The 23,732-nt window shown below is 40.5% G+C and overlaps 1 protein-coding gene across 1 annotated transcript; it reads right to left on the bottom strand.

Annotated features, from left to right (window-relative positions):
- Window positions 1-7,273: 7,273 nt before the first annotated feature.
- Window positions 7,274-23,422, bottom strand: foxo3a (forkhead box O3A). The gene is made up of 3 exons (XM_061743910.1): window positions 21,794-23,422; window positions 17,754-17,984; window positions 7,274-8,683 (listed from the first exon to the last, which is right to left on the bottom strand). Exons 1-3 carry the CDS (start codon window positions 22,136-22,138, stop codon window positions 7,535-7,537), a joined length of 1,725 nt encoding a protein of 574 aa, XP_061599894.1. The 5' UTR covers window positions 22,139-23,422; the 3' UTR covers window positions 7,274-7,534.
- Window positions 23,423-23,732: the final 310 nt, after the last annotated feature.

Below are 23,732 nucleotides of genomic sequence, written 5' to 3'. Positions count from 1 at the left end.
TAGACAAATAGAAACAAAGGGGACTTGTTCAGTCACCTAATTGTGCTCTCAGGGACCCAAACACTTGATATTCTCACCTGTAGGGCGCTGACATGAGTATTAAAGCTCCTACAAACAGCATGACATCTTTTCAGTCTTGTAAGATCATCAAGTCTCAAACTGGACGCCAAGAACGGTGTTAAGAGACGATGCAGTGGCACGTGGGTTACGTCATCAATTATAAAAATAAACAAAAAGTGAAAGTAAACCACTTCTGTACGCTCTTTACATGTGCTGAAAAGCAAGAAACGTTACGCGAGACTCTTTTACTGCAACTCCACCGGATCTGATTCCTTCTCGGAGCCTCATTCAGATCAGTTTCATCCGTTTCCCCTCGTTCCTGCTGGTTCACATTATTACGTTATTTTTCTTGGTTCTTAACACTAAGAAAACCAAATTTATGATCTTTTCTAGAACTCGCTACCAGATCTCAGATAATGTTGGCATTCATACCTTAGGAGAGAACTCAATTGAAAGAGTATCATCCTTCAAATACTTTGAAGTTTTTGGGTGGATGATAGACTCTCTTTCAGAGTGCATATTGAGAACCTAATGAAAAAACTAAAGGTTAGTCTGGGTTTTTATTATCGAAATAGGGCCTGTCTTAGTTTAGCAGTTAGGAAAACACTTATACAAGCTACGTTCTTAAGTGTTCTAGACTATGGGGATATTATTTACATGCATGCTGCCTCCTCTACACTTCGCTCCCTCTGTGTATATCACAATGCTTTATGTTTTATATCCAACTCATTGTCCCAGACACATCCCTGTACTTTATGATTTGGTTTCCTGGCCTTCATTAAGCCTAAGGAGAAAGCAACATTGGTATGTTTTTATGTACAAAGCCATACTGGGTAAACTTCCTTCATATCTGGATTTAGAAAGAAGAACACAACCAGTATGGCAATTTTAGATCTCGCTGAAAAAATAAATGACTCGACAGATAAAGGTGAGCGTGGGATTGGAGTTTTTCTTGATTTATCAAAGGCGTTTGATACCATCAATTTTGAAATCCTTTTAGGAAAATTGCAGCATTATGGTGTCAGGGGAACTGCACTCAGTTGGTTCAGAAGCTATGTATATGAAAGGGAGCAATACGCAAATGTAAATAATAGTAAATCACAATGTAAAACCATTAAACATGGAGTCCCACAAGGTTCGATACTAGGACTGCTTCTTTTCATCTTATACGTAAATGATTTTGAGAACTCCTCTAACATCCTGCATAAAGTTATTTTTGCGGATGACACAAATGTATTTCTTTCACATAAAAAGCTAGAATATCTCCAAAACCTAACATATCCAAGTTATGTTGACAAACTACAGATCTTACAAAAGAAAGTGATCCGAGTTTATATCATGGAGAAAATTTAATGCTCCCTCTGATCCTCTTTTTTATGGATATAAGCTTCTGAAACTTACTGATTGTAACATTTTCCACATTGCCTTTGTAATGTATAATGTAGTGTTTAGACTCAATGACAGACTCTGTGATCTCATCCCCATTAATGCTCCCACTCATGAACACATGAACCTAACTCTAACCTTAACCCACTCATGAACTCACCACAAGGGGAAAAAAACTTTTAAAGGGAAAGAAAAGGAAACTGAAACGTACAAGTTTCAGTGTAATCTCATCCCAAAAATTTGGAATGAGATTGATATAAAATGCTATAAAAGAGTCTGGATCTCTCTCAATTTTTAAAAAGAGACTAAAACAAAAATTGTTATTAAATTATGTCTCTTATTAAATTTTTTATGTACCAATACCTGATGTATTATTTTATAAGAATATATTTGTATCTAGGAAATCTGAGGAGGTCTCAGGGTTTTATTGTGTTTTTTCTTTTTTAGGTGATAAGGTTATTATATGTATCTGTGTAATTTATAGTAGTTTTGCTGTGTGACTGGGCCCTTATTCATAAGCTACAGTAGCTTCTGGGCAGTCCCATTTTACAAACCTCAATTGATTGATTATTATCTGTATTTGTGTTTTTTAAATATTTGTAAATAAACTCTAAACTAAACTAACTAAACTAAAACTATCTGTGTAATGTCCTATCACTCACCAACAGTTGTTATAATCTTCGTTCCACTAGATGCTGCTCTACCAGGTACCAAGGATTTGCACAGAGCTTGGTAGAGCAGCTTTCTCTTATTTTGCGCGGGGGTTGGGGGGGCCGGGGCTCCGTGTCCTTCATTTACGCCCTCAGAGTTGATGCGACAGACCTTCATCACCTCAAAACCTTTTCTAATTCTCCCCCGTGTGCTGGAGCTCCTCCGTCGTTCCCCCCCTGAGCTGCAGAGGGCTCCATCGCTCCATCGCTCCACCACAGTCTCTCTGAGGAGGAAAAACAAACCTGGTGCAGCCCGGCGGCTCCGACAGGCACCAGAGAAAACAAATATGGTACAAAACCGTCAAATCTGACACTTTGCATCCATCCTGCAGGGCACCTAACCCCCCCCTGGCCCCCCCACGCAGAGGCCCTGCCTCGGTCCCAGCGAGCCCTTCTCCTCCTGGATACAGGCGTCTGATTGGCTCCCAGCTCGTGATGTGATCGTCCAATAGCAAATCAGCTTCATGGTGTCCTGCTGAGTCAAATCTGCAGCTGTGCGATTCCTCCAGGGACACAAGTAGGAAAAAATAGGCACATCAAAAAAACTCCACATTTCAACTGCGCTTGAAGCTTTCTTTACACCTCTGGAGCCGCACCCGGCGATAAAACCCCGTCTTTGTTTTATTCAGGCCTTGTAGCTCCCTATAATGCAATAATTTCACCCTATAATGTAATAATTTCACCCTATAATGTAATAATTTCCTATACTGTAATAATTTCCTATAATGTAATAATTTCCTGAAAATGTAATAAAATTTGCACTTAACTCAATCGAAAATGTAATAAAACCCAATAATGTAATAACTTCACCAATAATGTAATAAAATATCCTGACTGATATTGTAATAACATTTTTACCGATAATGTAATACCTTATTACGTTATTGGGAATTTATTACATGGAACTCAAAGTCTGTAATTTAACCCAATAGTCATTCTGGTGTTTCAAATCCAGCGTATATAACATTCTTAGATACTTAAAACACAAAATGTAGAACTCTGGACTGAAAATGAACATATATATTACATTATTTGTCAAGTATTACATCATCAGTTTTGGAAAAAAAAGACCCACCTGAAAATGTAATAAATTCCCAATAACGTAATAAGGTATTACATTACAAAATGTAATAAAACCCAATAATGTAATAACTTCACCAATAATGTAATAAAATATCCTGACGGATTTTGTAATAACATTTTTATCGATAATGTAATACCTTATTACGTTATTGGGAATTTATTACATTTTCAGGTGGGTCTTTTTTTTTTTTTTTTCCAAAACTGATGATGTAATACTTGACAAATAATGTAATATATATGTTCATTTTCAGTCCAGAGTTCTACATTTTGTGTTTTAAATATCTAAGAATGATATATACGCTGGATTTGAAACACCAGAATGACTATCGGGTTAAATTGCAGACTTTGAGTTCAATGTAAATTCCCAATAATGTAATAAGGTATTACATTATTATTATCCTATCCAGTGAATATAACATTTTTAGATACTTAAAACACAAAATGTAGAACTCTGGACTGAATATGAACATATATATTACATTATTTGTCAAGTATTACATCATCAGTTTTGGAAAAAAAAAGACCCACCTGAAAATGTAATAAATTCCCAATAATGTAATAAGGTATTACATTATCGGTAAAAATGTTATGACAATATCCTTCAGGATATTTTATTACATTATTGGTGAAGTTATTACATTATTGGGTTTTATTACATTTTCAATTGAGTTAAGTGCAAATTTTATTACATTTTCAGGCGTTATTACATTTTCAGGAAATTATTACATTATAGGGAGAAATTATTACATTATAGGGTGAAATTATTACATTATAGGGTGAAATTATTACATTATAGGGTGAAATTATTACATTATAGGGTGAAATTATTACATTATAGGGTGAAATTATTACATTATAGGGTGCTACAGGCCTTTTTCTCCCCCCCCCTGTTGGACCAAAACACTGGTGAAAAGTGGATGCTGGCAGAAGAAGAAGCAGCAGAAACGGTACCTGGAAGCACATTCACGTGGAATTTATTTTTTATTTCATCGACAGTTAAGAAAAATTGGGACTCGGGCTTTAAAATGTGCAAAAAAAAAAATGTAAGATGTCACCAACTTTAAATGTAACATAAGACCATCATCATCTGCCACCAATTGAGATGCCGATTTGAAAAGAAAGAGTCAGATGAAAGTGCTTTCACATATGCAGGAAGGGGCTGAGGGGCAAATTCAAATAAAGAACAAAACAGGTTACAGGTTTCATGGAACAAAAAAAAAAAAAGGGGCATTTTTGCTTCCAGTTATATATTTAAAAAAAAAAACTTTTTTTTTGTCTTTTTCCACTCATTTAAATGCAGACACATTTTTTTTGGCAACATTTAAAGACTACACACACACACCCTCCTCCTCCTCGGGTTTATAGCACCAAGACAATCTAAGTGTGGTTTACTCGAGTCCAAATTGTCCTACGTGTGTCCAGAGAGAGATAATAAAACACGTCCTTTTAACCCCTCGGTGGTTTGTGAGTGAAGACTGATGACATTTGGGCGGGTCGGGTTATTATAATGATAATTAATACAGTAATTCACAGTAATGTCACTAAAATCACAGGGTGAAACTTGTTTTTAGGGGTCAAAATAAACGGAAAAGCCCCCCCCGATGAGACCCAGTCCACATGATGGGACATCAACGTCTACAGGATGATATTTTGGTGCGTTAACTTAACTAAAATCCGAAAAAACAAAGCTCTACTCAAGTATTGTCCGCGTGAACAGGATAACGCGACATTCTCCGCGGGTGGGGGTTTGTAAACAGGCCTTTCGCACCTTTGGCTGAAATAAAATACAATAAAAAGCAGATTTCCGGCGTGAAAGCGGGAGGAAGGAGCAGAGAACGCAGTTCCACGTTTCACCGTGTGATATGAGCGGTTCCCTGAGACTACGATGCTTCCCACGTAGATTGAACACGACGTCCTGTCAAACACTCTTTTTTACAGAAGCGTATTGCTTTCACTTGAGAAAAAAAAAGAATCTGCTCTGTTTTTCCTGAATTAACGAGATAATTATCTCAGAATTCCGAGAAAAGTTTTATGAAAAAAAAAAATCTGCTGTTTTTCTGAATTTTTTTTTTTATTACATTTTTTTCAGAAGTCTGACATAATTATCTTGTTAATTAAAAAAAACAGCAGGTTTTTTCAAAAAAAAAAAAAACCAAGCCATCTCAGTTCACCATGGCAACCACAGGAGCAGGTTCAGGCTCCATCAAGCAGAAAAGCAGCCAAATGTGAACATGATGCTTAAACTTCTCAAAAGACAATCAATCAATAGACTGAATTAACGAGATAATTATCTCAGAATTCCGAGAAAAATTTTAATTAAAAAAAAAAAAATCTGCTCTGTTTTTCTGAATTAACGAGTTATTATCTCAGAATTCCGAGAAAAAAATTCAATAATAAAAAAAAATCTGCTCTGTTTTTCTGAATTAACGAGATAATTATCTCAGAATTCCGAGAAAAGTTTTAATGAAAAAAAAAAAATCTGATCTGTTTTTCTGAATTAACGAGATAATTATCTCAGAATTCCGAGAAAAATTTTAATAAAAAAAAATCTGCTCTGTTTTTCTGAATTAACAAGTTAATTATCTCAGAATTCTGAGAAAAGTTTTAATTAAAAAAAATCTGCTCTGTTTTTCTGAATAAACAAGTTAATTATCTCAGAATTCTGAGAAAAGTTTTAATTAAAAAAAATCTGCACTGTTTTTCCTGAATTAACGAGATAATTATCTCATAATTCCGAACAAGATTTGAATAAAAAAAAAATCAGCTGTTTTTCTGAATTAACAAGTTAATTATCTCAGAATTCTGATAACATTTTTAATGAAAAAAAATAATTCTGCTCTGTTTCCAACCTGCGAGAAGCTCTCACGTGACCTGCATGGAGTAGCCTACGGTTGCTGCTGCTAATAACCCTCCAAGTTAATACAGGTATGGTATCTAACGTATTAGTTACATGTTAGCAGATTTTTTTTTTTTATTAAAGTTTTTCTTGTAATTCTGAGATAATTATCTCATTAATTCAGAAAAACAGAACAGATTTTTTTTCTCAAGTGAAGGCAATACGCTTCCGTACTTTTTTTGTTTTTTTTTATTTTTATTCTTTTGTGTCTCAGACACGTTAAAATGTGGTACCGAACTTAATGCCTCACGTTAAAAAGAATGGAAGAAAATACTACATGAATACACTTTTACATACTTTCTTCCCTCTAGTTGCACGACGCAGGACACCGACCCCACATTTACACCCCCCCACTTTGTTCTTTTGTTGTTTTTGTTACACTGCTAAAACTCAAAATCTTAACAAGAATATTTGTCTTATTTCTAGTTAAAATGTCTCTTTTTTTTAGTAAAAAATCTCATTACACTTAAAACAAGACTCATCACTGGAAAAAACAACAATTTTCACCTGTTTCAAGTAGATTTTCACTTAGAATAAGTAGAAAAATCTGCCAGTGGAACAAGATTTTTTTGCTTGTAATGAGAAGATAAATCTTGTCCCACTGGCAGATTTTCCTACTTATTTCAAGTGAAAATTTACTTGAAACAGGTGAAAATGGTCAAATAAGTTACAGGACTGTCTCCGAAAATTAGAATATTGTGATTTTCTGTAATACAATTACAAAAACAAAAATGTCATACATTCTGGATTCATTACAAATCAACTGAAATATTGCAAGCCTTTTATTATTTTAATATTGCTGATCATGGTTTACAGTTTAAGAAAACTCAAATATCCTATCTCAAAAAATTAGAATATTCTGGGAATCTTAATCTTAAACTGTAAGCTTCGTTTCGTTTCGTTTAATTATTTATTCAAACAGGTTAAAACAAAAACAAAAAAAAAATAATCAGAATACATAAAATGTATATACCGAAAAAAACAAAAAAAACCATAAGCAAAACAAAGCAAATTAAAGAGACAAATCTATATGTAAATAAATATTTCCTGTTTGAAAGGGTGTAGGATGAAGTCATAATCAGCAATATTAAAATAATAAAAGGCTTGCAATATTTCAGTTGATTTGTAATGAATCCAGAATGTATGACATTTTTGTTTTTTTAATTGCATTACAGAAAATAAAGAACTTCATCACAATATTCTAATTTTCTGAGACAGTCCTGTACTTGAAACAGGTGAAAATTGTCAAATAACTAATTACTACTAATAGTTATTTATCTGGTGATGACTCTTGTTTTAAGTGTAATGAGATTTTTTGACAAAAAATGAGACATTTTAACTAGAAATAAGACAAATGTTCCTGGTAAAAGAGTTTTTTCAGTGTAAATCCTCCTCCTCCTCAGCTCGGCACCCAGCTCTGGGCGGACGCCTGCGCGGCGCCGGAGAAGCTTCCCGTGTTCCTGCTCTGGGCGGCGCCGAGCCGCGCGTCGAAGCTCAGGTCCAGGCAGTCGGCGTCCATCAGCTCGTTGCGGATGATGGCGTCCATGTCGCAGTCCAGGCCGTCGTGGAACACGTCCAGGTCCAGGTCGGCCGGCGGCGGGTTTCCGGGGGATTTCTTTGCGGCGGTAGCGCCGTCCGACACCGGCGGCGGGCTCTGGGCCCGGCCCGGCGGCGGGTCCTTGCGCAGCAGCAGCATGGCGTTGCGGCGCGAGTTCTGCAGCGCCACGGCGGTGCTGGCCTGCGACATGAGCGGGTCGGACTGCGTGAGCAGCACGTTGCCGGGGCTCAGCAGGTCCTGCAGCGCCTCGCCGAAGAACGTGGTCTGCTTGTTCTCCTGGATGGTCTGCATGGGCGCCGGCCGCGGGCTGAACAGCACCGGGGTCGGCCCGCCCAGCTGGCCCGCGAAGCTGAACACGGAGCCGGGCTGGCCGTCGGCGCCGGCGTCCCCGTCCTCGCCGGGCGGCGGCTGCTGCGCCGCCGTCAGGCTGATGTTGTCCAGCAGGTCGTCCATCAGCCCGTCCGCCAGCCCGTCGTTGAGGTTCATGGTGCCGGCCAGGTCCGAGAGCCCGGCGGGCGGCCCGGCGGCGGGCCCGGTGGACGGGGACATGCTGCTGGGGCTGGAGTACAGCATGGGCGACAGCGGCGAGTCGTCGTCCGCCGCCTCGTCCAGCTCCAGGTTGGCCAGGATGGGCGACAGCCGCCCGCTCAGCGTGCTGGCGTTGGAGTTGGTCCGGGACCGGAAGTCGGTCCAGGCGTCCAGCTCGTCGCTGCTGCGCGACGTGGGACTGCCCGTCCAGCGGGACAGGCTGGACGAGCTCTCCGAGCTGCCGTCCTGCGCCAGCGCCTGTAGCGACGCCTTCTTCTTGGTGGCGCGGCCGCGCGCGCCCTTGATGTACTTGCTGTTGTCCATGGACACGGCCCGGCGCCGCGGGGCCTTGCCGCCCTTCCCACCCTCCGGGTTCACCATCCACCACGAGCTCTTCCCCGTCCCCTCGTTCTGGACCTTCACGAAGCGGCTGTGGAGGGACAGGTTGTGTCGGATGGAATTCTGGGAAAAAAAAGGACAAAAAAAACAATTACAAATTTTCAAAGATTCAGAGAATCTGAAGAAATCTGAGATCAAATCAGCATCGATCTTCAGTAATCATTAAAAACAGACAAGAGTACAGGAGTCGTTAGTCAGATATGATACAGTTTGTCTACACTGCAAAAACTCAAAATCTTACCAGGAATATTTGTCTTATTTATAGTTAAAATGTCTCATTTTTGTCAGAAAATCTCATTACACTTAAAACAAGAGTCATTACCAGATAAATAACTTATTTGACAAATTTCACCTGTTTCAAGTAAATTTTCACTTGAAATAAGTAGAAAAATCTGCCAGTGGGACAAGATTTATCTTCTCATTACAAGCAAAACAATCTTGTTCCACTGGCAGATTTTTCTACTTATTTTAAGTGAAAATCTACTTGAAACAGGTGAAAATTGTTGTTTTTTCCAGTGATGAGTCTTGTTTTAAGTGTAATGAGATTTTTTTTACTAAAATGAGACATTTTAACTAGAAATAAGACAAATATTCTTGTTAAGATTGTGAGTTTTTGCAGTGATCCATGTTACTTATCCTGTGAAGGACAGAGTCATATTGATAAGTTCAGAAAAGTGTTTTTTATTGTTGTGTTTTGATGTATTTGATGTAAGCCCAGTGGATATTTAAAGCTTACAGAAGGCTGCATTTAACTGCTGCTATGTCATTCCTGCAGTATTTCTGCAGGTGTTTTGGTCACTGCTATTATTTGTAATATATTATATTATTTGTAATCAGCACAAATTATCTGTCCCCATATGATCAAATCCACCATCCCCCCTGATTTCTTTTACAACTCGAGTACTACTCAACGCCACGTTTGTTTTGTTGGTTTTTTTTATCTACTTTTGGGATCTGTGTTAAAACCTCATCAAGATTTAATCTGATTTAACTTCAGGAAACTCTAGGCCCCCGGGGGGGGAAACTTTCCAGCCTTTTAAAGCAGGGCGGGGGGGTCAAAAAGCCTTGACCCGTACTACAAACTAAAACCGGCCTCCGCTGCGTATTTTCCAGACATCCGTTTTTAGTTCACTTTGCAAAACCTCAGACTTTGTTAAAGTTTTTAGAAGGAAGAAAAAAAAAACAACTTAAAAACAGGGGGGTTGAAGTGTTCAGATCTGGGAACCTGAAGGCACTTCTGCATCGGGGACGAAAAACTGGCACCGACTGTTAGTGTTACCACAAACAAACAAACAAGCAAGCACCCCCTCACGGAGCTACCAAGCTTCTCTGCACAAACACATCTTTGCTTTGAGGGAGTCTGGGTTTTTCTTCTAGCTCAGCGGTCGGCAACCAAAAATGTTTTAGAGCCATATTGGACCAAAAACACAAAAAACAAATATGTCTGGAGCCACAAAAAATTAAAAGTCTTGTATCAGCCTTAGAATGAAGAAATGCTGCATGTATCTATCTTAGTTATTACTGGGGGAAGATTTTTCTTCATGCACTTCGAGAAAAAAGTCGAAATGTCGAGAAAAAAGTCGAAATGTTGAGATTAAAAAGGAAAGGAAAATGGAAGAAAAAAAGAAAAAAAAAAGGAAAAAAGACAAAATAAAGGAAAAAAAGAAGAAGAAAAAGGAAAAAAGAAAAAAAGAAGGAAAAAACGAAAAAAGGAAAAAAAAAAAAAAAAAAAAAAAAAAAAAAGGTCAAACATTTTTGAAAAAGCTCCAGGAGCCACTAGGGCGGCGCTAAAGAGCCGCATGCGGCTCTAGAGCCACGGGTTGCCGAGCCCTGCTCTAGCTGCTCGTCTTCTCATCAGAAAAGTTTCTTTACAGGACGTTTAAAACATCTAAAGCTGAGTGAGGAGGACTTATTGAGGACAAAGGCTAAAACAAAGTAGTGCCATCAGCTCCAGCACTTCATCTTTACACCTCCACTCCCTTTCTGGCTACTCTGGAATGTTTGCAGGAGAGATGTTCCCGAGCAGGAAGGAGGTCCGGCCGTCGGGGAACCCTCTCTGGTGCTGCTGGGGTCTTCAAGTATCAGATATTCACATCTCTCACACAATCACATGTGGCATCTTGTCATTTCTACCACGTTCACCTCATTAGTGGTTATTGATCACCACTGACACGTCCTCATAACGAGCCGATGATAATAAAACGAGGGTAATACGACAATATCATTATTAACCGGGGCTTTGTTCACAACTTTAAAAAAAGGGCTTTTATATGAAAGTACCGTATTTTCTGGACTATAAGTCGCTACTTTTTTCATACGTTTTGAACCGTGCAGCTTATACAAAGGTTCTATTCTGTGGATTTTTCTTCCACCGCTCGGGGCGCTCTAACCAGAATTACAATCAAAACTAAGACAAAATAAATGCAAAGAAGAATATGCTACTTCTTTAGCAGATAGAAGTAGTTAGAAGCAGATTTCAAACAGATAAATAAATACTGGTTATTTTCTCTTCTATCCCGTTTTAATCAGCAAAGTTGCTGCCGTGTTAAAAGACACTGTTAGGAAAGATCTATTTAGGTACAAACATGTACATCATTTACAGTTCAAAATCCTTCTGTACATGTAGTAAATATCTAATCTAACAACATAAATATCTGCGGTTTGCATATCTTTTTTTTTTTTTAAATAGAGCGGATGCGGCTTATATGCAGGTGCGGCTTATAGTCCAGAAAATACGGTAATCATGTTTCCTGTTCTTCCTGCTAAAGCCCAATTTCACATAAATCCAGCAGTATTTTCAGATTTTACCACTGAAACGACCTCTGAAACGGGATAAACGGCGGTAAACGTGCGCTGCAGCTCCTCCACAGGGCATAAAAACCTGTGGATGACATCACTAACATGTTGTCCAGACCTTCTCCCACTGTAACGGCGCGGCAGAGCGCCGAGTCAGTGGATCCTACCGGGTCCATCACTGTAAAATCACCTCATTTCCTTCAGAAGTAAAACCTGAATCATGAAAACTGCTGATGTCTCTTTTAATATCTGACATCAACACAAACAAACTTGACTTCAGTCACGCTGCACATGAAAGCATCTACCGATTAACCTTCTCAGTTTTTCACTTGCGCTCTCATCCGTGCGGCGTTTTATGAACCCGGACGCCGACACTCGGAAACCAAGAGCTGCGGTCCTTTAAAGAGCTGCACCAATTAATGAAGCGGTGATCAAAATCTGACTAATTATAACCGATGGGTTCTGAACGGGAGTCACCACCCGTCTGAATTAGTCCGGTTCCTCTGGATCCGACTTTGAAATTAAAGATCAGTGCGAACAGAAGAAGCGTCTTCTGGCCAGTCGTAAAGAATCAGAGTTGAGTGGGAACGCCGGTGAGGATTTAGGGATGTTTTAACCCTTGTGCTGTCTTTGGGTCAAAATGACCTACAGTAATTCTCCTATCCTTCTTTCCTCCTGCTCTCTCCTTCCTTCTTCCCTTCCTCTTTTCTCCCTTCCTTCCTTCTTTCTTTTCTCCCTTCATACATTCTTTCCTTGTTTTCTCCTTTCCTTCCTTCCTTCTTTCTTTCCTCCCTTCCTTCCTTCCTTCCTTCTTTTCTCCCTTCCTTCCTTCTTTCTTTCCTCCCTTCCTTCTTTCCTCCCTTCCTTCTTTTTTCCCTTCCTTCCTTCTTTCCTTCCTTCTTTTCTCCCTTCCTTCCTTCCTTCCTTCTTTTTTCCATTCCTTCCTTCTTTTCTCCCTTCCTTCCTTCTTTTCTCCCTTCCTCCTTCCTTGACCCGAAGACAGCACAAGGGTTAAAATAATTCTGCAGCCATCTTAGTTGTTTTGAATAGCAGCAGTTGGGTGATCCTGCACCATCGGTACGTTTCGTACCAGCGAAGTACTAAACCCATTTCACAGAGAGGCTCATGATAAAGTCAACATCAGGGGTGGACAGCTGATGAATGCAGGGGCTCCAAACATCTGGCCTACATGTGCTTTAGTAAACTAAACAGTAAATGTTATTATGGCCCAATGCAACGTGGAACGGTTCGGTCACAAACCCAAGCATCACCACATGATCTCAATGAAAAGAGGCATTTTTACAGACTTATTTATCAAAGGCTGCTTCCGTCCATCAACTTGTGCAACATCTGATATCACGTGAGCTACAACCGAGATGAAACCCAACCCTCAACCCGTCTACGGCTGAAGTTAAGCCTAACCCTGCGTTCACACTGAAAGCGTCAAAAATCTCCCGACGCCAGCATCTCGCTGTTTGGAGCGTTCACACTGAAAGCGGCAGGTACCGTCGACGGCTGCAGTGGGCGGGGCTAAAGCTGCTGCAGAACTGGAGGGAACAGTGTACATAGGCCCAATCCCAATACTCCCCCTACTTTCTTTCACTAGCCTAGCCCTACTTTTCTTCACTACCCCTAAAAATGAAGGGACAGATTTTAGGGCACTTGAAATCTTCCCAGGTCTGTCCCAATACTCCCACTACTCCTACTTTCAGCACCACCCCTAAAATCAGGAAGCTGAGAGCCAAAAGCTGTTTTAATTTCAGCTGTAGCGCTGTTAATATGCCACTTTATTAAGTTTTAATATTTTTTCAGGCGTAAAAGTAACCGTTAAGATCCCCAACCTGGGCTCAGTTTATCCAAATAACGCCTGTTAAGAAATTTGTCCCGATGTTTTCGGAGATAAGAAGAGCCGCCGGCTCGGAGCAGCAGCAGCAGCTCACGTACAGGATTGATCGCCAGGTCAACCTGCGCCGTCGTCCCGGGGAGAAACCTGCAGCTCTGTGGAGAATTACCGCTGGCTGAAATAAATCATTTAGGAAGATAAATGTTGGTTTAATAGATGAAATCTAACAGTTGTAGCTACGCCTGGTAAGAAATTTGCACCGAAAATTTCGAGATTTCTGCCTGTCTGCCGGCTCCGGAGCTGATTTATGGGTCCACGTTAAATCAACGCAGAGCCTACGGCGTAGGGTACGTAACCTACGCCGTAGGCTCTGCGTTGGTGTAACGCGGAACCATAAATCAGCCTTTATTCTGGCGAGATCTTCGCAACAACGGGCGAACAAGTGATTATGTACATTCACTGAGTGAATATTATGAAAGTAAAATATATATTTCTCGCTAGAAATGTAATCAAAATGCATTTTTATGCGGAAACTAACTCAAAATATTGATTTTATTCACTAAAAAATAAGAAATGTCGGCCATGTTTTTTAGTTTGATTCAGTCTGCAAATGACGACGAAAAGCATTCTGGGAAATTTTTCTGTCCCTAGAAAACTAGTGAGGATCGGAAATCCCTCGCTCCGTAGGGACAGATTCATAGCCACTACACTAGTTTTCTTCACTCCCCCTAGGTGAAAAGAGGAATTGGGACACCACTACCCTCACGGGAACACGCAAAATTTAGGGGTAGGGATGAAAACGAGGGGTAGTGGGAGTATTGGGACAGGGCCGTAGCCTACACATATAGCGTGCACATCTTCAGTTTCCTATTTCACCATAGATCACACTTTGGGACGCCTTCTTTATATTTTAGCGTTATTTCCGCGTACATAAGAGTGAGTTTGATGCTCCTTAACAAGTTTGGTCCGAGGATCAACATCAACCGCCAGAGCCCTTGCTCCCGGTGAACCATAAATCAGCCTAGGCTGATTTATGGTTCCACGTCACACCAACGCAGAACCAACGGCGTAGGGTACGCGGCGACGCACACCGTACCGCGACCTTACGCCGTCGGCTACGCCGTCCATTTAACGTGGAACTATAATTCAGGCTAAACTGCAGTCTGTCTGCGGTGATCACTGACACACCGGGTCGGAGCGGATTTGGTCATGATGTTTAACCTATGTTTTGTGATTAATAAGCACGGTGTTAATTATTTTGCGTTGGATCAATGTAGCAAATAAAATCGTTGGGACCATCCAGCTCCTCAACCATCAGATACGTGTTTCACGTGAGCAGTTCAGGTAAAAACGACAGTCAAATCATCAAAAATGTCAGTTTGCTGGATGAAATATATTAATTCCTGATAAAATAAGTGTGTTAGTGCACAGCTCTGCTCATGTACGCATGTGAATCAGTGTACGTTTGTGTGTACACGAAAGTACAATCAGCATTGAGGCTTCTTGCTTCGGGAATCTCGGTCTGTGATTGGACGCTGCCTCGGCGTCACCGCTGCTCATTTGCATAAAGTTCAGATTTTTCAACTTCAAATTGACGCGCCGCTCCGGCTGCTCGCGAAGCCTCTGCTGCTCTCGCTGCCTCTCGACGCGCTTTTTCATAGAAAAGGAATGGCAGCCGGCTGCCTATGACGCCCGTGACGCTTTCAGTGTGAAAAGAGGGTAAAGATGCTGAGCAGCCTGATTGGCTCCCGTCTCCCGATAGATCATGATGTCAGCAAGTTTTAACCAACCTTCTCAAATCGGTGCAGAATGATCAGTGATTAGCCGCTCATATTGCCCCTCCCCCGGTCCCGATCGACGCATCGGGTCATGAAAAGGCCAATCTTAACCTTTAATCGAGTTCCCGTCAAGAAGCGGCAGATTTCCCCCGGGGTCAGGAGGTCGTGGTGGGATTACAACCCCCACCCCCTCCATCTAAATCCTGCAAAGCTCCAAGCTTTCATCGGACTTGATTCCACGACGGATGGATTGGTTTGGTCCCAAACTAATCCTGAAAATCAAACGGAGGCCGAGCCCCGGTGACGCCGCTGCACCGGAGACTGAGCAGCCAGAAACCTGACCGTTTACACCCACGACTTTCATCCCTCTCACCAGGGCTGCACGCTTACTTTTTTGAATGGTAGCACTGGTGCTAGCAAGTTAAAAATTTTAGTAGCACAAATAAAAATTTACTAGCACACCCGGGTGGACAGTTAGTAGGGGTGTAACAATACACTAATCTCACGATACGATACACGATACTGAGGTCACGATAACGATACGATATTATAGCAGTATTTTTTTAACAACCTTGAATGAGGAACATATGACTGGAAAAAATTGTCTTTTATTTGAAAGACACAAAATACAAAACAATGCTGTGCGTTTGCCCTATTGTTACAGTTTGTAATGCTTTATAACTGTTTAAGTTTTAAAGAGAAAGCCAGGCCAACCATTTTCCACAAACTGAACTAAAAGTAAATGTCAGGTTTGCATTATGATCTTCAGTTTCATACAAGTACAAATATTTAGCCACAAACTGAATAGTTTCTCTCATGTATGATTTGACTTTTTTCTTTTCCAGAAATTTAACAACTAAAATTAAATAAATAAATAAAAGTAAATAAATACATACAATTTTACATAATAAAAAAAGATTGATTCATGCTCACCTTATAAGTGTAAGGAGATTTATTTTTGTTAAGAAGGTTATTTTGGTAATTCAGGGTTCATTATGTTATAAATATATTCTTTATATTCTGATGTAAATCAGGGACTATAATGACACTAGTCAGTTTATCTGTAGTTGTTAATATGTTTTAGATTGGGCGGAGTGATACAGCACTAGGCCGTATGGTCGCGAAAATACGGTATTTATTTATGAAATGTCAGAATAGGTAATTTTTTTGACGACACCCCAGGGTGCCGCGAAACCCGGGTTGAGAAAGGCTGGTGTATTGATTTTCACACTTTTTTTTAACATGACCCCAGCGCAACTCACTCGCACAAATGCGAGTGGATACATATTTCTCTTCGCACCGGATGATTTTTATTCGCAAATGCGATGAAAACTGTCGCACTGTACAGCCCTGCCCCTCACGTCCGGTGGGTCCGTGTGAAGCCCTTATTCTCTCTTTTTTGATGGGAACTTCGAGGTGAATCAGTATGACTGCATGAATATGTTCACCACAATCGATTTCAACAGATTCAGTTGGACAATTGACCCCTTGTCAGCCTTCTGATTGGTCCCTGATTGACCAATCAGGGACTCATTTTAAATCGGATTTAATTTTAATCCTGAATTAAAGAGGAATTAAACTAGGGCTGAAAAGATTCCTCGAATAATTTGAGTAATTCGATTACAAAAAATGATCGAGGAATTTTCTCTGCCTCGAGGAATCGTTTAATTTTGCAGCTCAAAGCAGGTATTTCACCCGGACTACATTTAATGCGGCACAACGCGCTGACGGTACAGCACGCTGACGCCGTGCACGTAAAGGAAGAAGAAAGAGGCGGCGGATGTTTGGTTTTAGTAACATGCCGTGCTCAGGCATAGATATATATATCTATATATTATATATATATATATATCTATGTGCCCAGGCAGTCTGCAATGGCCCAGATGGGAGACACGTGTAGCTCAGTGCTTAACTTTTATTTTTAATCCACGATATATTCTTCTGGTCCGTTCTCCTATATGTTCCCCCTCTAACCCGGTACATACGTAGGTTCCTTTAAACATCTGTTCCCGCTACAGTTTTAACTAAAAGAAAAGGCAGAAAAATAAAAACCTAATAAAGCTAACTGGGTAGTTTTCAATTTTAGGTCTGTAGTCATTCATGGATAAAACAAGCAGCACTGGTGCCTAATGTGCTCCAATACAGCAGGTCTCAGAATTATATTTTGAACACTGCCAAAACTCAAAATCTTATACTTTAACTTAAAACTTAACTAGAACTTAAAATGTGCTTGACACAAATGAAAGTTCAATTGAAACGCGTGGGAAAAACACCTAACCTTTTAAGTTATGTGTGTTATCAGGTGTAATGGCATTTTTAGGTTAGAAATAAGAAAACTTCTTGGTAAGATCCTTAGTTTTTTGAGTGAAGGCAGTTAATTTGTTTAGGGGTTTTAAATGCACAGCCATGAACCTACTGGATTATATAAGTTAGTCTTGATGTCAATTAACATCCTACATCTTATGTATATTTATAATTGCTCTTTAACTAAACAAAAATATGTTTTATCCGATTACTCGATTAATCAATGGAATTTTCAGTAGAATACTCGATAGCTGCAGGCCTAAATTAAACTTCCCATGTAAACGCACTGAATGTCTTAAAAGAGTGATGTGTGTCCGTCAGGAGGCCCCTGGGGCTGGGGGCCCCTCCACCCCCCCAGACCCCCAGGGCCACCCTGGGGGTCTTTGTTGTGATGACGTCACGTGCTCCTCACCTTCCAGCCCGCTGAGCTGTTGCTGTCTCCCTTGTCCCTGAAGTACGGCACCGACCGCACCATCCAGTCGTAGATCTGGGCCAAGGTCAGCCGCTGCTCGGGCGCGCTCTCGATGGCCTGCGTGATCAGGTCGGCGTACGAGTAGTTTCCCCAGGCGTTCCTGCGCGCGCACGACTTCCTCAACTGCTGCTGCTGCTGCTGCTGGGCCGCCGCGGGGTCTCCGGGGCCGGCCTGCAGGGAGGGGGGGGGAGCATTACTCTGTGTCTATTTGTATTGATTATTCTATTATTTAATACATATAAAATAACTACAAATGCAAATCAGAACAACATGATGGATTTCACTAGGTATTATCTTTGCCAACACTTGTACCCCCCCCCACTCATATCTTGAAATGTGATGCCCCAGCGTCCCTGACGACAGTTGTTGCTGGGTCAATCTCGTTTTTAGCGCGCTCTGCAGTGTTACTAACTTACAAAAATGAAAAGGAAACAGGCAACCCCGCAATTTCTTTTTTTCAAAAAAAGAAGGCAAATGATGGGTCCAATGTTTCCCCAGCAGCAGAAGATATTAACGAGGCTGTTAGCCACTGATGGATTAATTATGCAAGTTCTTTTTAAGGTAAGATATCAAATCACCCTACTAGGGCTGGGCAATTTTGGACAAAAATAAAATCCCGATTTTTTTCTCTGAAAACTCGATTTTCGATTTCGATTTTTTTGGTAAAAATACAAAAGACAATGGAATAAATTGTTTCAAATATTTTATCTTTATTTTTAAAGAAAAATAGCAAACACATTTCCCTATTGCGAAGGAAGTGCAATTGAAAGATACTGTAAATCCTTCTTGAGTTTAGTAAAGTGACAACATTTACAATTTTCTTGACCAAACAAAGATGAGACGAGCTCTGTCTGTAATGCAGCCAGCTGCAAAAAAAGAAAACCGATTTTCCTTTTTTTAACATCGTCTTGATTAATAAATCCGATTTAGATTTAAAAATCGATTAATCGCACAGCCCTACACCCTACCCTCTTATAAAACTATTTAAGGGAAATATTTGACTTTTTTACTCTATCTTTCTCTCTCCTGCTCCCTCCCTCTCCTTTTTGCATTTGGACTTTAACTGTTTTGAGTTAAACTGGGATGTCCCTGTGATATTGTTGCACTGACATAGTGAATGACGTAAACAGAATGAGTTAAATTGCGTTTGTCAGATACGCTATTTCTGCTCTCCAACTCTGCCGCTTGCTGTAGCGTTTTGCGTAAAGGCGCATTGACTGAATTGATCAACTCGTTGTTAAAGTGTAGTGTTCATAGTTAGCAGGATGTGAGTGAGGCTGCATTTGAAAAAGTTAAAATTTTCTTGACCACACAGATAAGCTACATAGCAGACTTATGTGATGAGTATTTGCTGGGCATGTTGATTGATACTGTAGTTAAAGGGGACCTATTATGAAAAACAGGTTTTTTCTTGCTTTAACATATATAAAGTGGTCTCCCCTCAGCCTGCCAACTCAGAGAAGGAAGAAACAACCAAATTCTGCAGTGTCTGTACAGCCGCCCGGATGATCCATGTTGAGCCACATTTTGTAATAACGGTGCATTTTATAATAAACCTCCAAAATGTAATAACTTTGTCATTTCATTTTGTAATTTTGTAATAAACTGCCTCATTTTGTAATAAACTACCCCAACGCATTTTCTAATAAATTTTGCCGCATTATGTAATAAGTTATTACATTTCGAGAAGATTATTACAAAATGCACGTGCAACTTTTTTATTCTCTAAAAAATGTAATAACATGGTGCATAATGTAATAACAATTCTAAAGCATAGTTTATTTGTTTGTTATCGGCCTATATAATTTTAAACTTCAAACAGGCAACTAAAGTTATATTTGGAGTATTATACATAGATTTATTGGGCTACATAGCTCTAAGGGAAATTGCACAAAAACAACAAAAGTCACTCTTGTATAAATTCATTGTTAAACAAACAACAATAATAGGTATTATTACATAATGCACCATGTTATTACATTTCCTAGAGAATAAAAAAGTTGCAAGTGCATTTTATAATAATCTTCTCAAAATGCAATAACAAAATGTATTACAAAATGGGGCAGTTTATTACAAAATGCGGCTTTATTACAAAATGAAATGAAAAAGTTATTACATTTTGGACATTTATTACAAAATGCGGCTCAACAAGCCATCCAGTGTTATGTGGCTTCTACGAGCCATTCAGATTCTGCTCCCTTTCGTTACGTAACCAAAATGCAATTTACATTGGTTGGTGAAAACACGGCCACAACTAACTTCGCCGGCCGGAGCTTCCACCATTTTTTCGTAGCGGTGTATCACGTAATTCAGGCAGCCAATCAGCACAGAGCCTCATTATCATAGCTTCGCACACTCAGAATCCCGCATAGATAATGAGGTTAGAGAATGGGAAGATAAAGACATGGCTGCGTCCGAAATCCCATCCTTCCACCCTAATGAGTAGCAAAAACAGTATGTGAGATTTTTTAGTGCGTCCGAAACATTAGTACGTACTCAATAGTATACGCTATCCATACTTATTCTGGAGAAATGTATTAGTGTGCATTGATGGACACTAGCTGAGCAGAAACTTCCCACAATGCATTGCAGCGGTGTTTGGTTGCTAAGTGATACGTATATGTCATAAGTATAATATTAGGTATAATAATATTATTATGTAATATTAATATTATAATATTCGTATATAATAATATTATATAATGTCATCTTGTTTGGGACAGGATAAACGGGAAAGAGCGGAGCGGTGCTGCTACTGCTGCTGTTACCATGGTAACAGCAGCAGTAGCAGCTGTTACAGGAGTTGTTATCATGGTAACAACTCCCCCTCCCAACGGCAGGAAGTGACGTGTGCGCTCTGAGTAGTACGTCCCAATTAATGCATACTACTGATATTTACTCAAAAGTGTGCCGAACTTAAGTATACTTTTTAGTATATACTGTTTAGTATGGCATTTTCGACGCACGGATGGTTTAGAGCAGGGGTGTCAAATGTGCGGCCCGAGAGAGATTTTCATGTGGCCCGCGAGAAGTTTCCAACGCAAAAAACCGAAATGTTAATTTACTAAAAAGAAAAGGCATAAATAATTACCATGAATCGCAGCATAAACGATAATATATTTCTTCTACAAATCCATCGTTATTCCACAAAGAGAGCAGTTCTCTACATTTTTTTTGTTTTCTAGAATGCCTTTTCTGATTTTATTTCTTTGTAGACGGTCGTTTATTTTTATTAACTGACTACTATTTTATATTTTTGCAGGAAAAATATCACTGCTAAAAAAGATGATAGAAGATATTTATTCTGAGAATTTCAGTTTTGAATACGAGGATAGTGACAAAGTAAAACAGTTAAAAAAGAAGTGCTGACTTTTTCGGCACACTGGCGTAAAAATCCGCACCAATTCTTAAAAATAAATACACTTAATTGTACTGGAAAAATCTCTAAATCACAAAGAAACACTCTTGGATGTAATAAGAAAGATTTTGCTTTTAATTAAATTTCCTATAAAAAAGCTAAATATAAAAAAAAACATACTTGTTTCTGTTTATCTTTGTAAAATGATATTAAAAATATCTTACATAATTTGAAAAAAAAAAACGAGAAATTTCAAGAAGAGATCCTGAAGAAATATATTTTACATAATTAAAGTGTAAACAAAGTGCATATTTCCTTTAAAATTAACTAAACTGATATTGGATTAGATAACAATAGTAAAAAAAAAAAGAATTAGAAACTAAATTTTTCGCACCGTTTTTGTTATTATGAGCGTGCGGCCTGCGAGAAAAAAATTTGGTCAAATCCGGCCCGTCAAGCAAAATGAGTTTGACACCCCTGGTTTAGAGGCTGAATTTCTCTTTTTCTTTATTTAGCAAAAACAATCAAAAGCTTGTTTTAAGACATTCAAGGCCTGTTTAAAATATACATTAAATGCCATAATAGTTCCCCTTTAAGTTCTGTGACTGTAACCTTGCCATACCTTAGCTTTGACTGAATCGATGCCACTGGGGAGGGGGCCCCCCTCCCTGCAGACCGGCCCCGGAGACCCCGCGGACGCGGCTTTGCGCGCTGCCGCTGTAGCGGCATCTGCCGCGTCTGCCGCATCTGCCGCGTCCGCGTCATCGTCGTCGTCCTCCTCCTCGGGGATGACGTCAGCGTCGGGGGCCCCACCGGGCCCCTTGCGGCCGCCGCCGGACTCCGGGCGCGGCAGCGGCCACGTGCAGGAGCGCGGCCGCTTCTGGGGCTCGAAGTCCGGGTCGATCTCGACGTTCAGGTCGGTCCGCTCCCGCGGCGGCTCCTGCGCATGCGCGTCGTCCTCCATCATCGCAATGTATCGGCCGGTGTTCTGCCAATTTCTGCTGCTTTGCCCCCCAAAAAATGCTACTTAATGGTTTTCTACCTTTTTTGAGCTACAATTTTACTGTGTTTTACTCCCTAGCCCACTTCCTTTCCCCCCCCAAGTGGTCCTTGTCGCTTGGCAGGCCGTCATTGTAAATAAGAATGTGTTTTCAATGACCTACCTGGTTAAATAAAGGCAAATGACTGAATGAATATCAAATAAAGCCATATAATTGTTTTTTCTCTTTAGTTTTCAGCAACTTGTGCTTTTTATTATTTTACCTTCTTTTCTCATAATTCTATTTCATTTTATTTGTCATTTACTGTCTTAATCATGTCTTACCGCTTTTAATGTTGATGTAAAGCACTTTTTGAATTACCTTGTGTTGAATTGTGCTGTACAAATAAACTTGTCCTGCCTTTATCGTATAATTGCAAGTACTTTTATCACAAAATTGTAATGCAATTCATGTCATGGGTAGTGTATTTTGAAGAATCAAACACTCAACATCCCATATTATCAATTTTACAAGAAATGATGGGCGTGGCAATCAAACTTTTTGAAAATCGACTGTGCGCATGCGCAGAACCACAAAGTAGCATTTCCCGACAGGTAGCAAAGATTGGCAGAACACCTCCACTGTGCGCATGCGCAGAACCACAAAGGAGCATTTCTCGTCAGGGAGCAAGAATTGGCAGAACAGCGGCGCGCACGGTGGCTGCAGAATCACGCAGGAGGACGCATTCCATCAAAGTCCGTCCGTCCGTCCGTCCTGCACTCAACACCCTTTCCCTTGCAGGCAGAGATTTAAAAAATAAATAAATAATAATAATAAAAAAAGCCCACACCCACGGCTGCTGCCGTCGTGACCGCGTCCTCTTCTTCTCCTCCGCGGCTCCGCATCCCCGCTGGAGCCGCAGGAGGACGGAGGGAGGAGGACGGTGCTTCCTCCGGTTCCTCCTGGTTCCTCCTGGTTCCTCCGGGCCCTGCTAAGCTTCAGATTCAGTTCACGGCCCAGAAACAGTCACGCATCCCCGGCCGAGCCAGCTCCGGCATGTTTGCAGCCCCCGCAGAGAGAGTCGCTCCTCCGCCCCGGTGCTGCTGCTGCTGCCGCTGCCGCTGCTGCCGCTGCTGCTGCTGCGGTCGTTGGTGCAAACCACCGCTCCGAGTCAAAGAGGAGGAAAAAGAAAAGAGAGAAAACGCGAGGATCCTGCCCCCCGGACGGAGCTGGAGTTAAAGGGACAGCGTGGAGGAGATGATGTCCACGGAGCGGTGACGTCACCTGATACCAGCAGAGACGGGCCTCAAAAAACCCTTAAAGGGGACATCTGATATGACATCTAATACCTATTTTAAACAGACCTTGAATTTTTAAAAACAAGCTTTTGATTGTTTTTGCTAAATAAATTAGAAATTCAGCCTCTGATCCATCTTTATCTTCCCATTCTCTAACCTCATTATCTATGCAGGATTCTGAGTGGGCGGGGCTATGATAATGAGGCTCTGTGCTGATTGGCTTCCTGAATGACGCGATACACCGCTACGAAAAAATGGTGGAAGCTCCGGCCGGCGAAGTTAG

The sequence above is a fragment of the Cololabis saira genome, chromosome 16 (assembly GCF_033807715.1).
Source record: "Cololabis saira isolate AMF1-May2022 chromosome 16, fColSai1.1, whole genome shotgun sequence".
Classification (NCBI taxonomy): Eukaryota; Metazoa; Chordata; class Actinopteri; order Beloniformes; family Belonidae; genus Cololabis; species Cololabis saira.
Note: the sequence above shows the minus strand (reverse complement) of the source record. Positions and strands in the feature narration are given on the sequence as shown.

Coding starts and splice junctions, on each gene's coding strand:
- foxo3a (XM_061743910.1), bottom strand. CDS start 22,138: ATGATGGAGGACGACGCGCATGCGCAGGAGCCGCCGCGGGAGCGGACC. Junction 17,985..21,793: donor TCGATTCAGTCAAAGCTAAG/GTATGGCAAGGT, acceptor CCCTCCCTGCAG/GCCGGCCCCGGAGACCCCGC. Junction 8,684..17,753: donor ACAGCTCAGCGGGCTGGAAG/GTGAGGAGCACG, acceptor TTTTTTTCCCAG/AATTCCATCCGACACAACCT.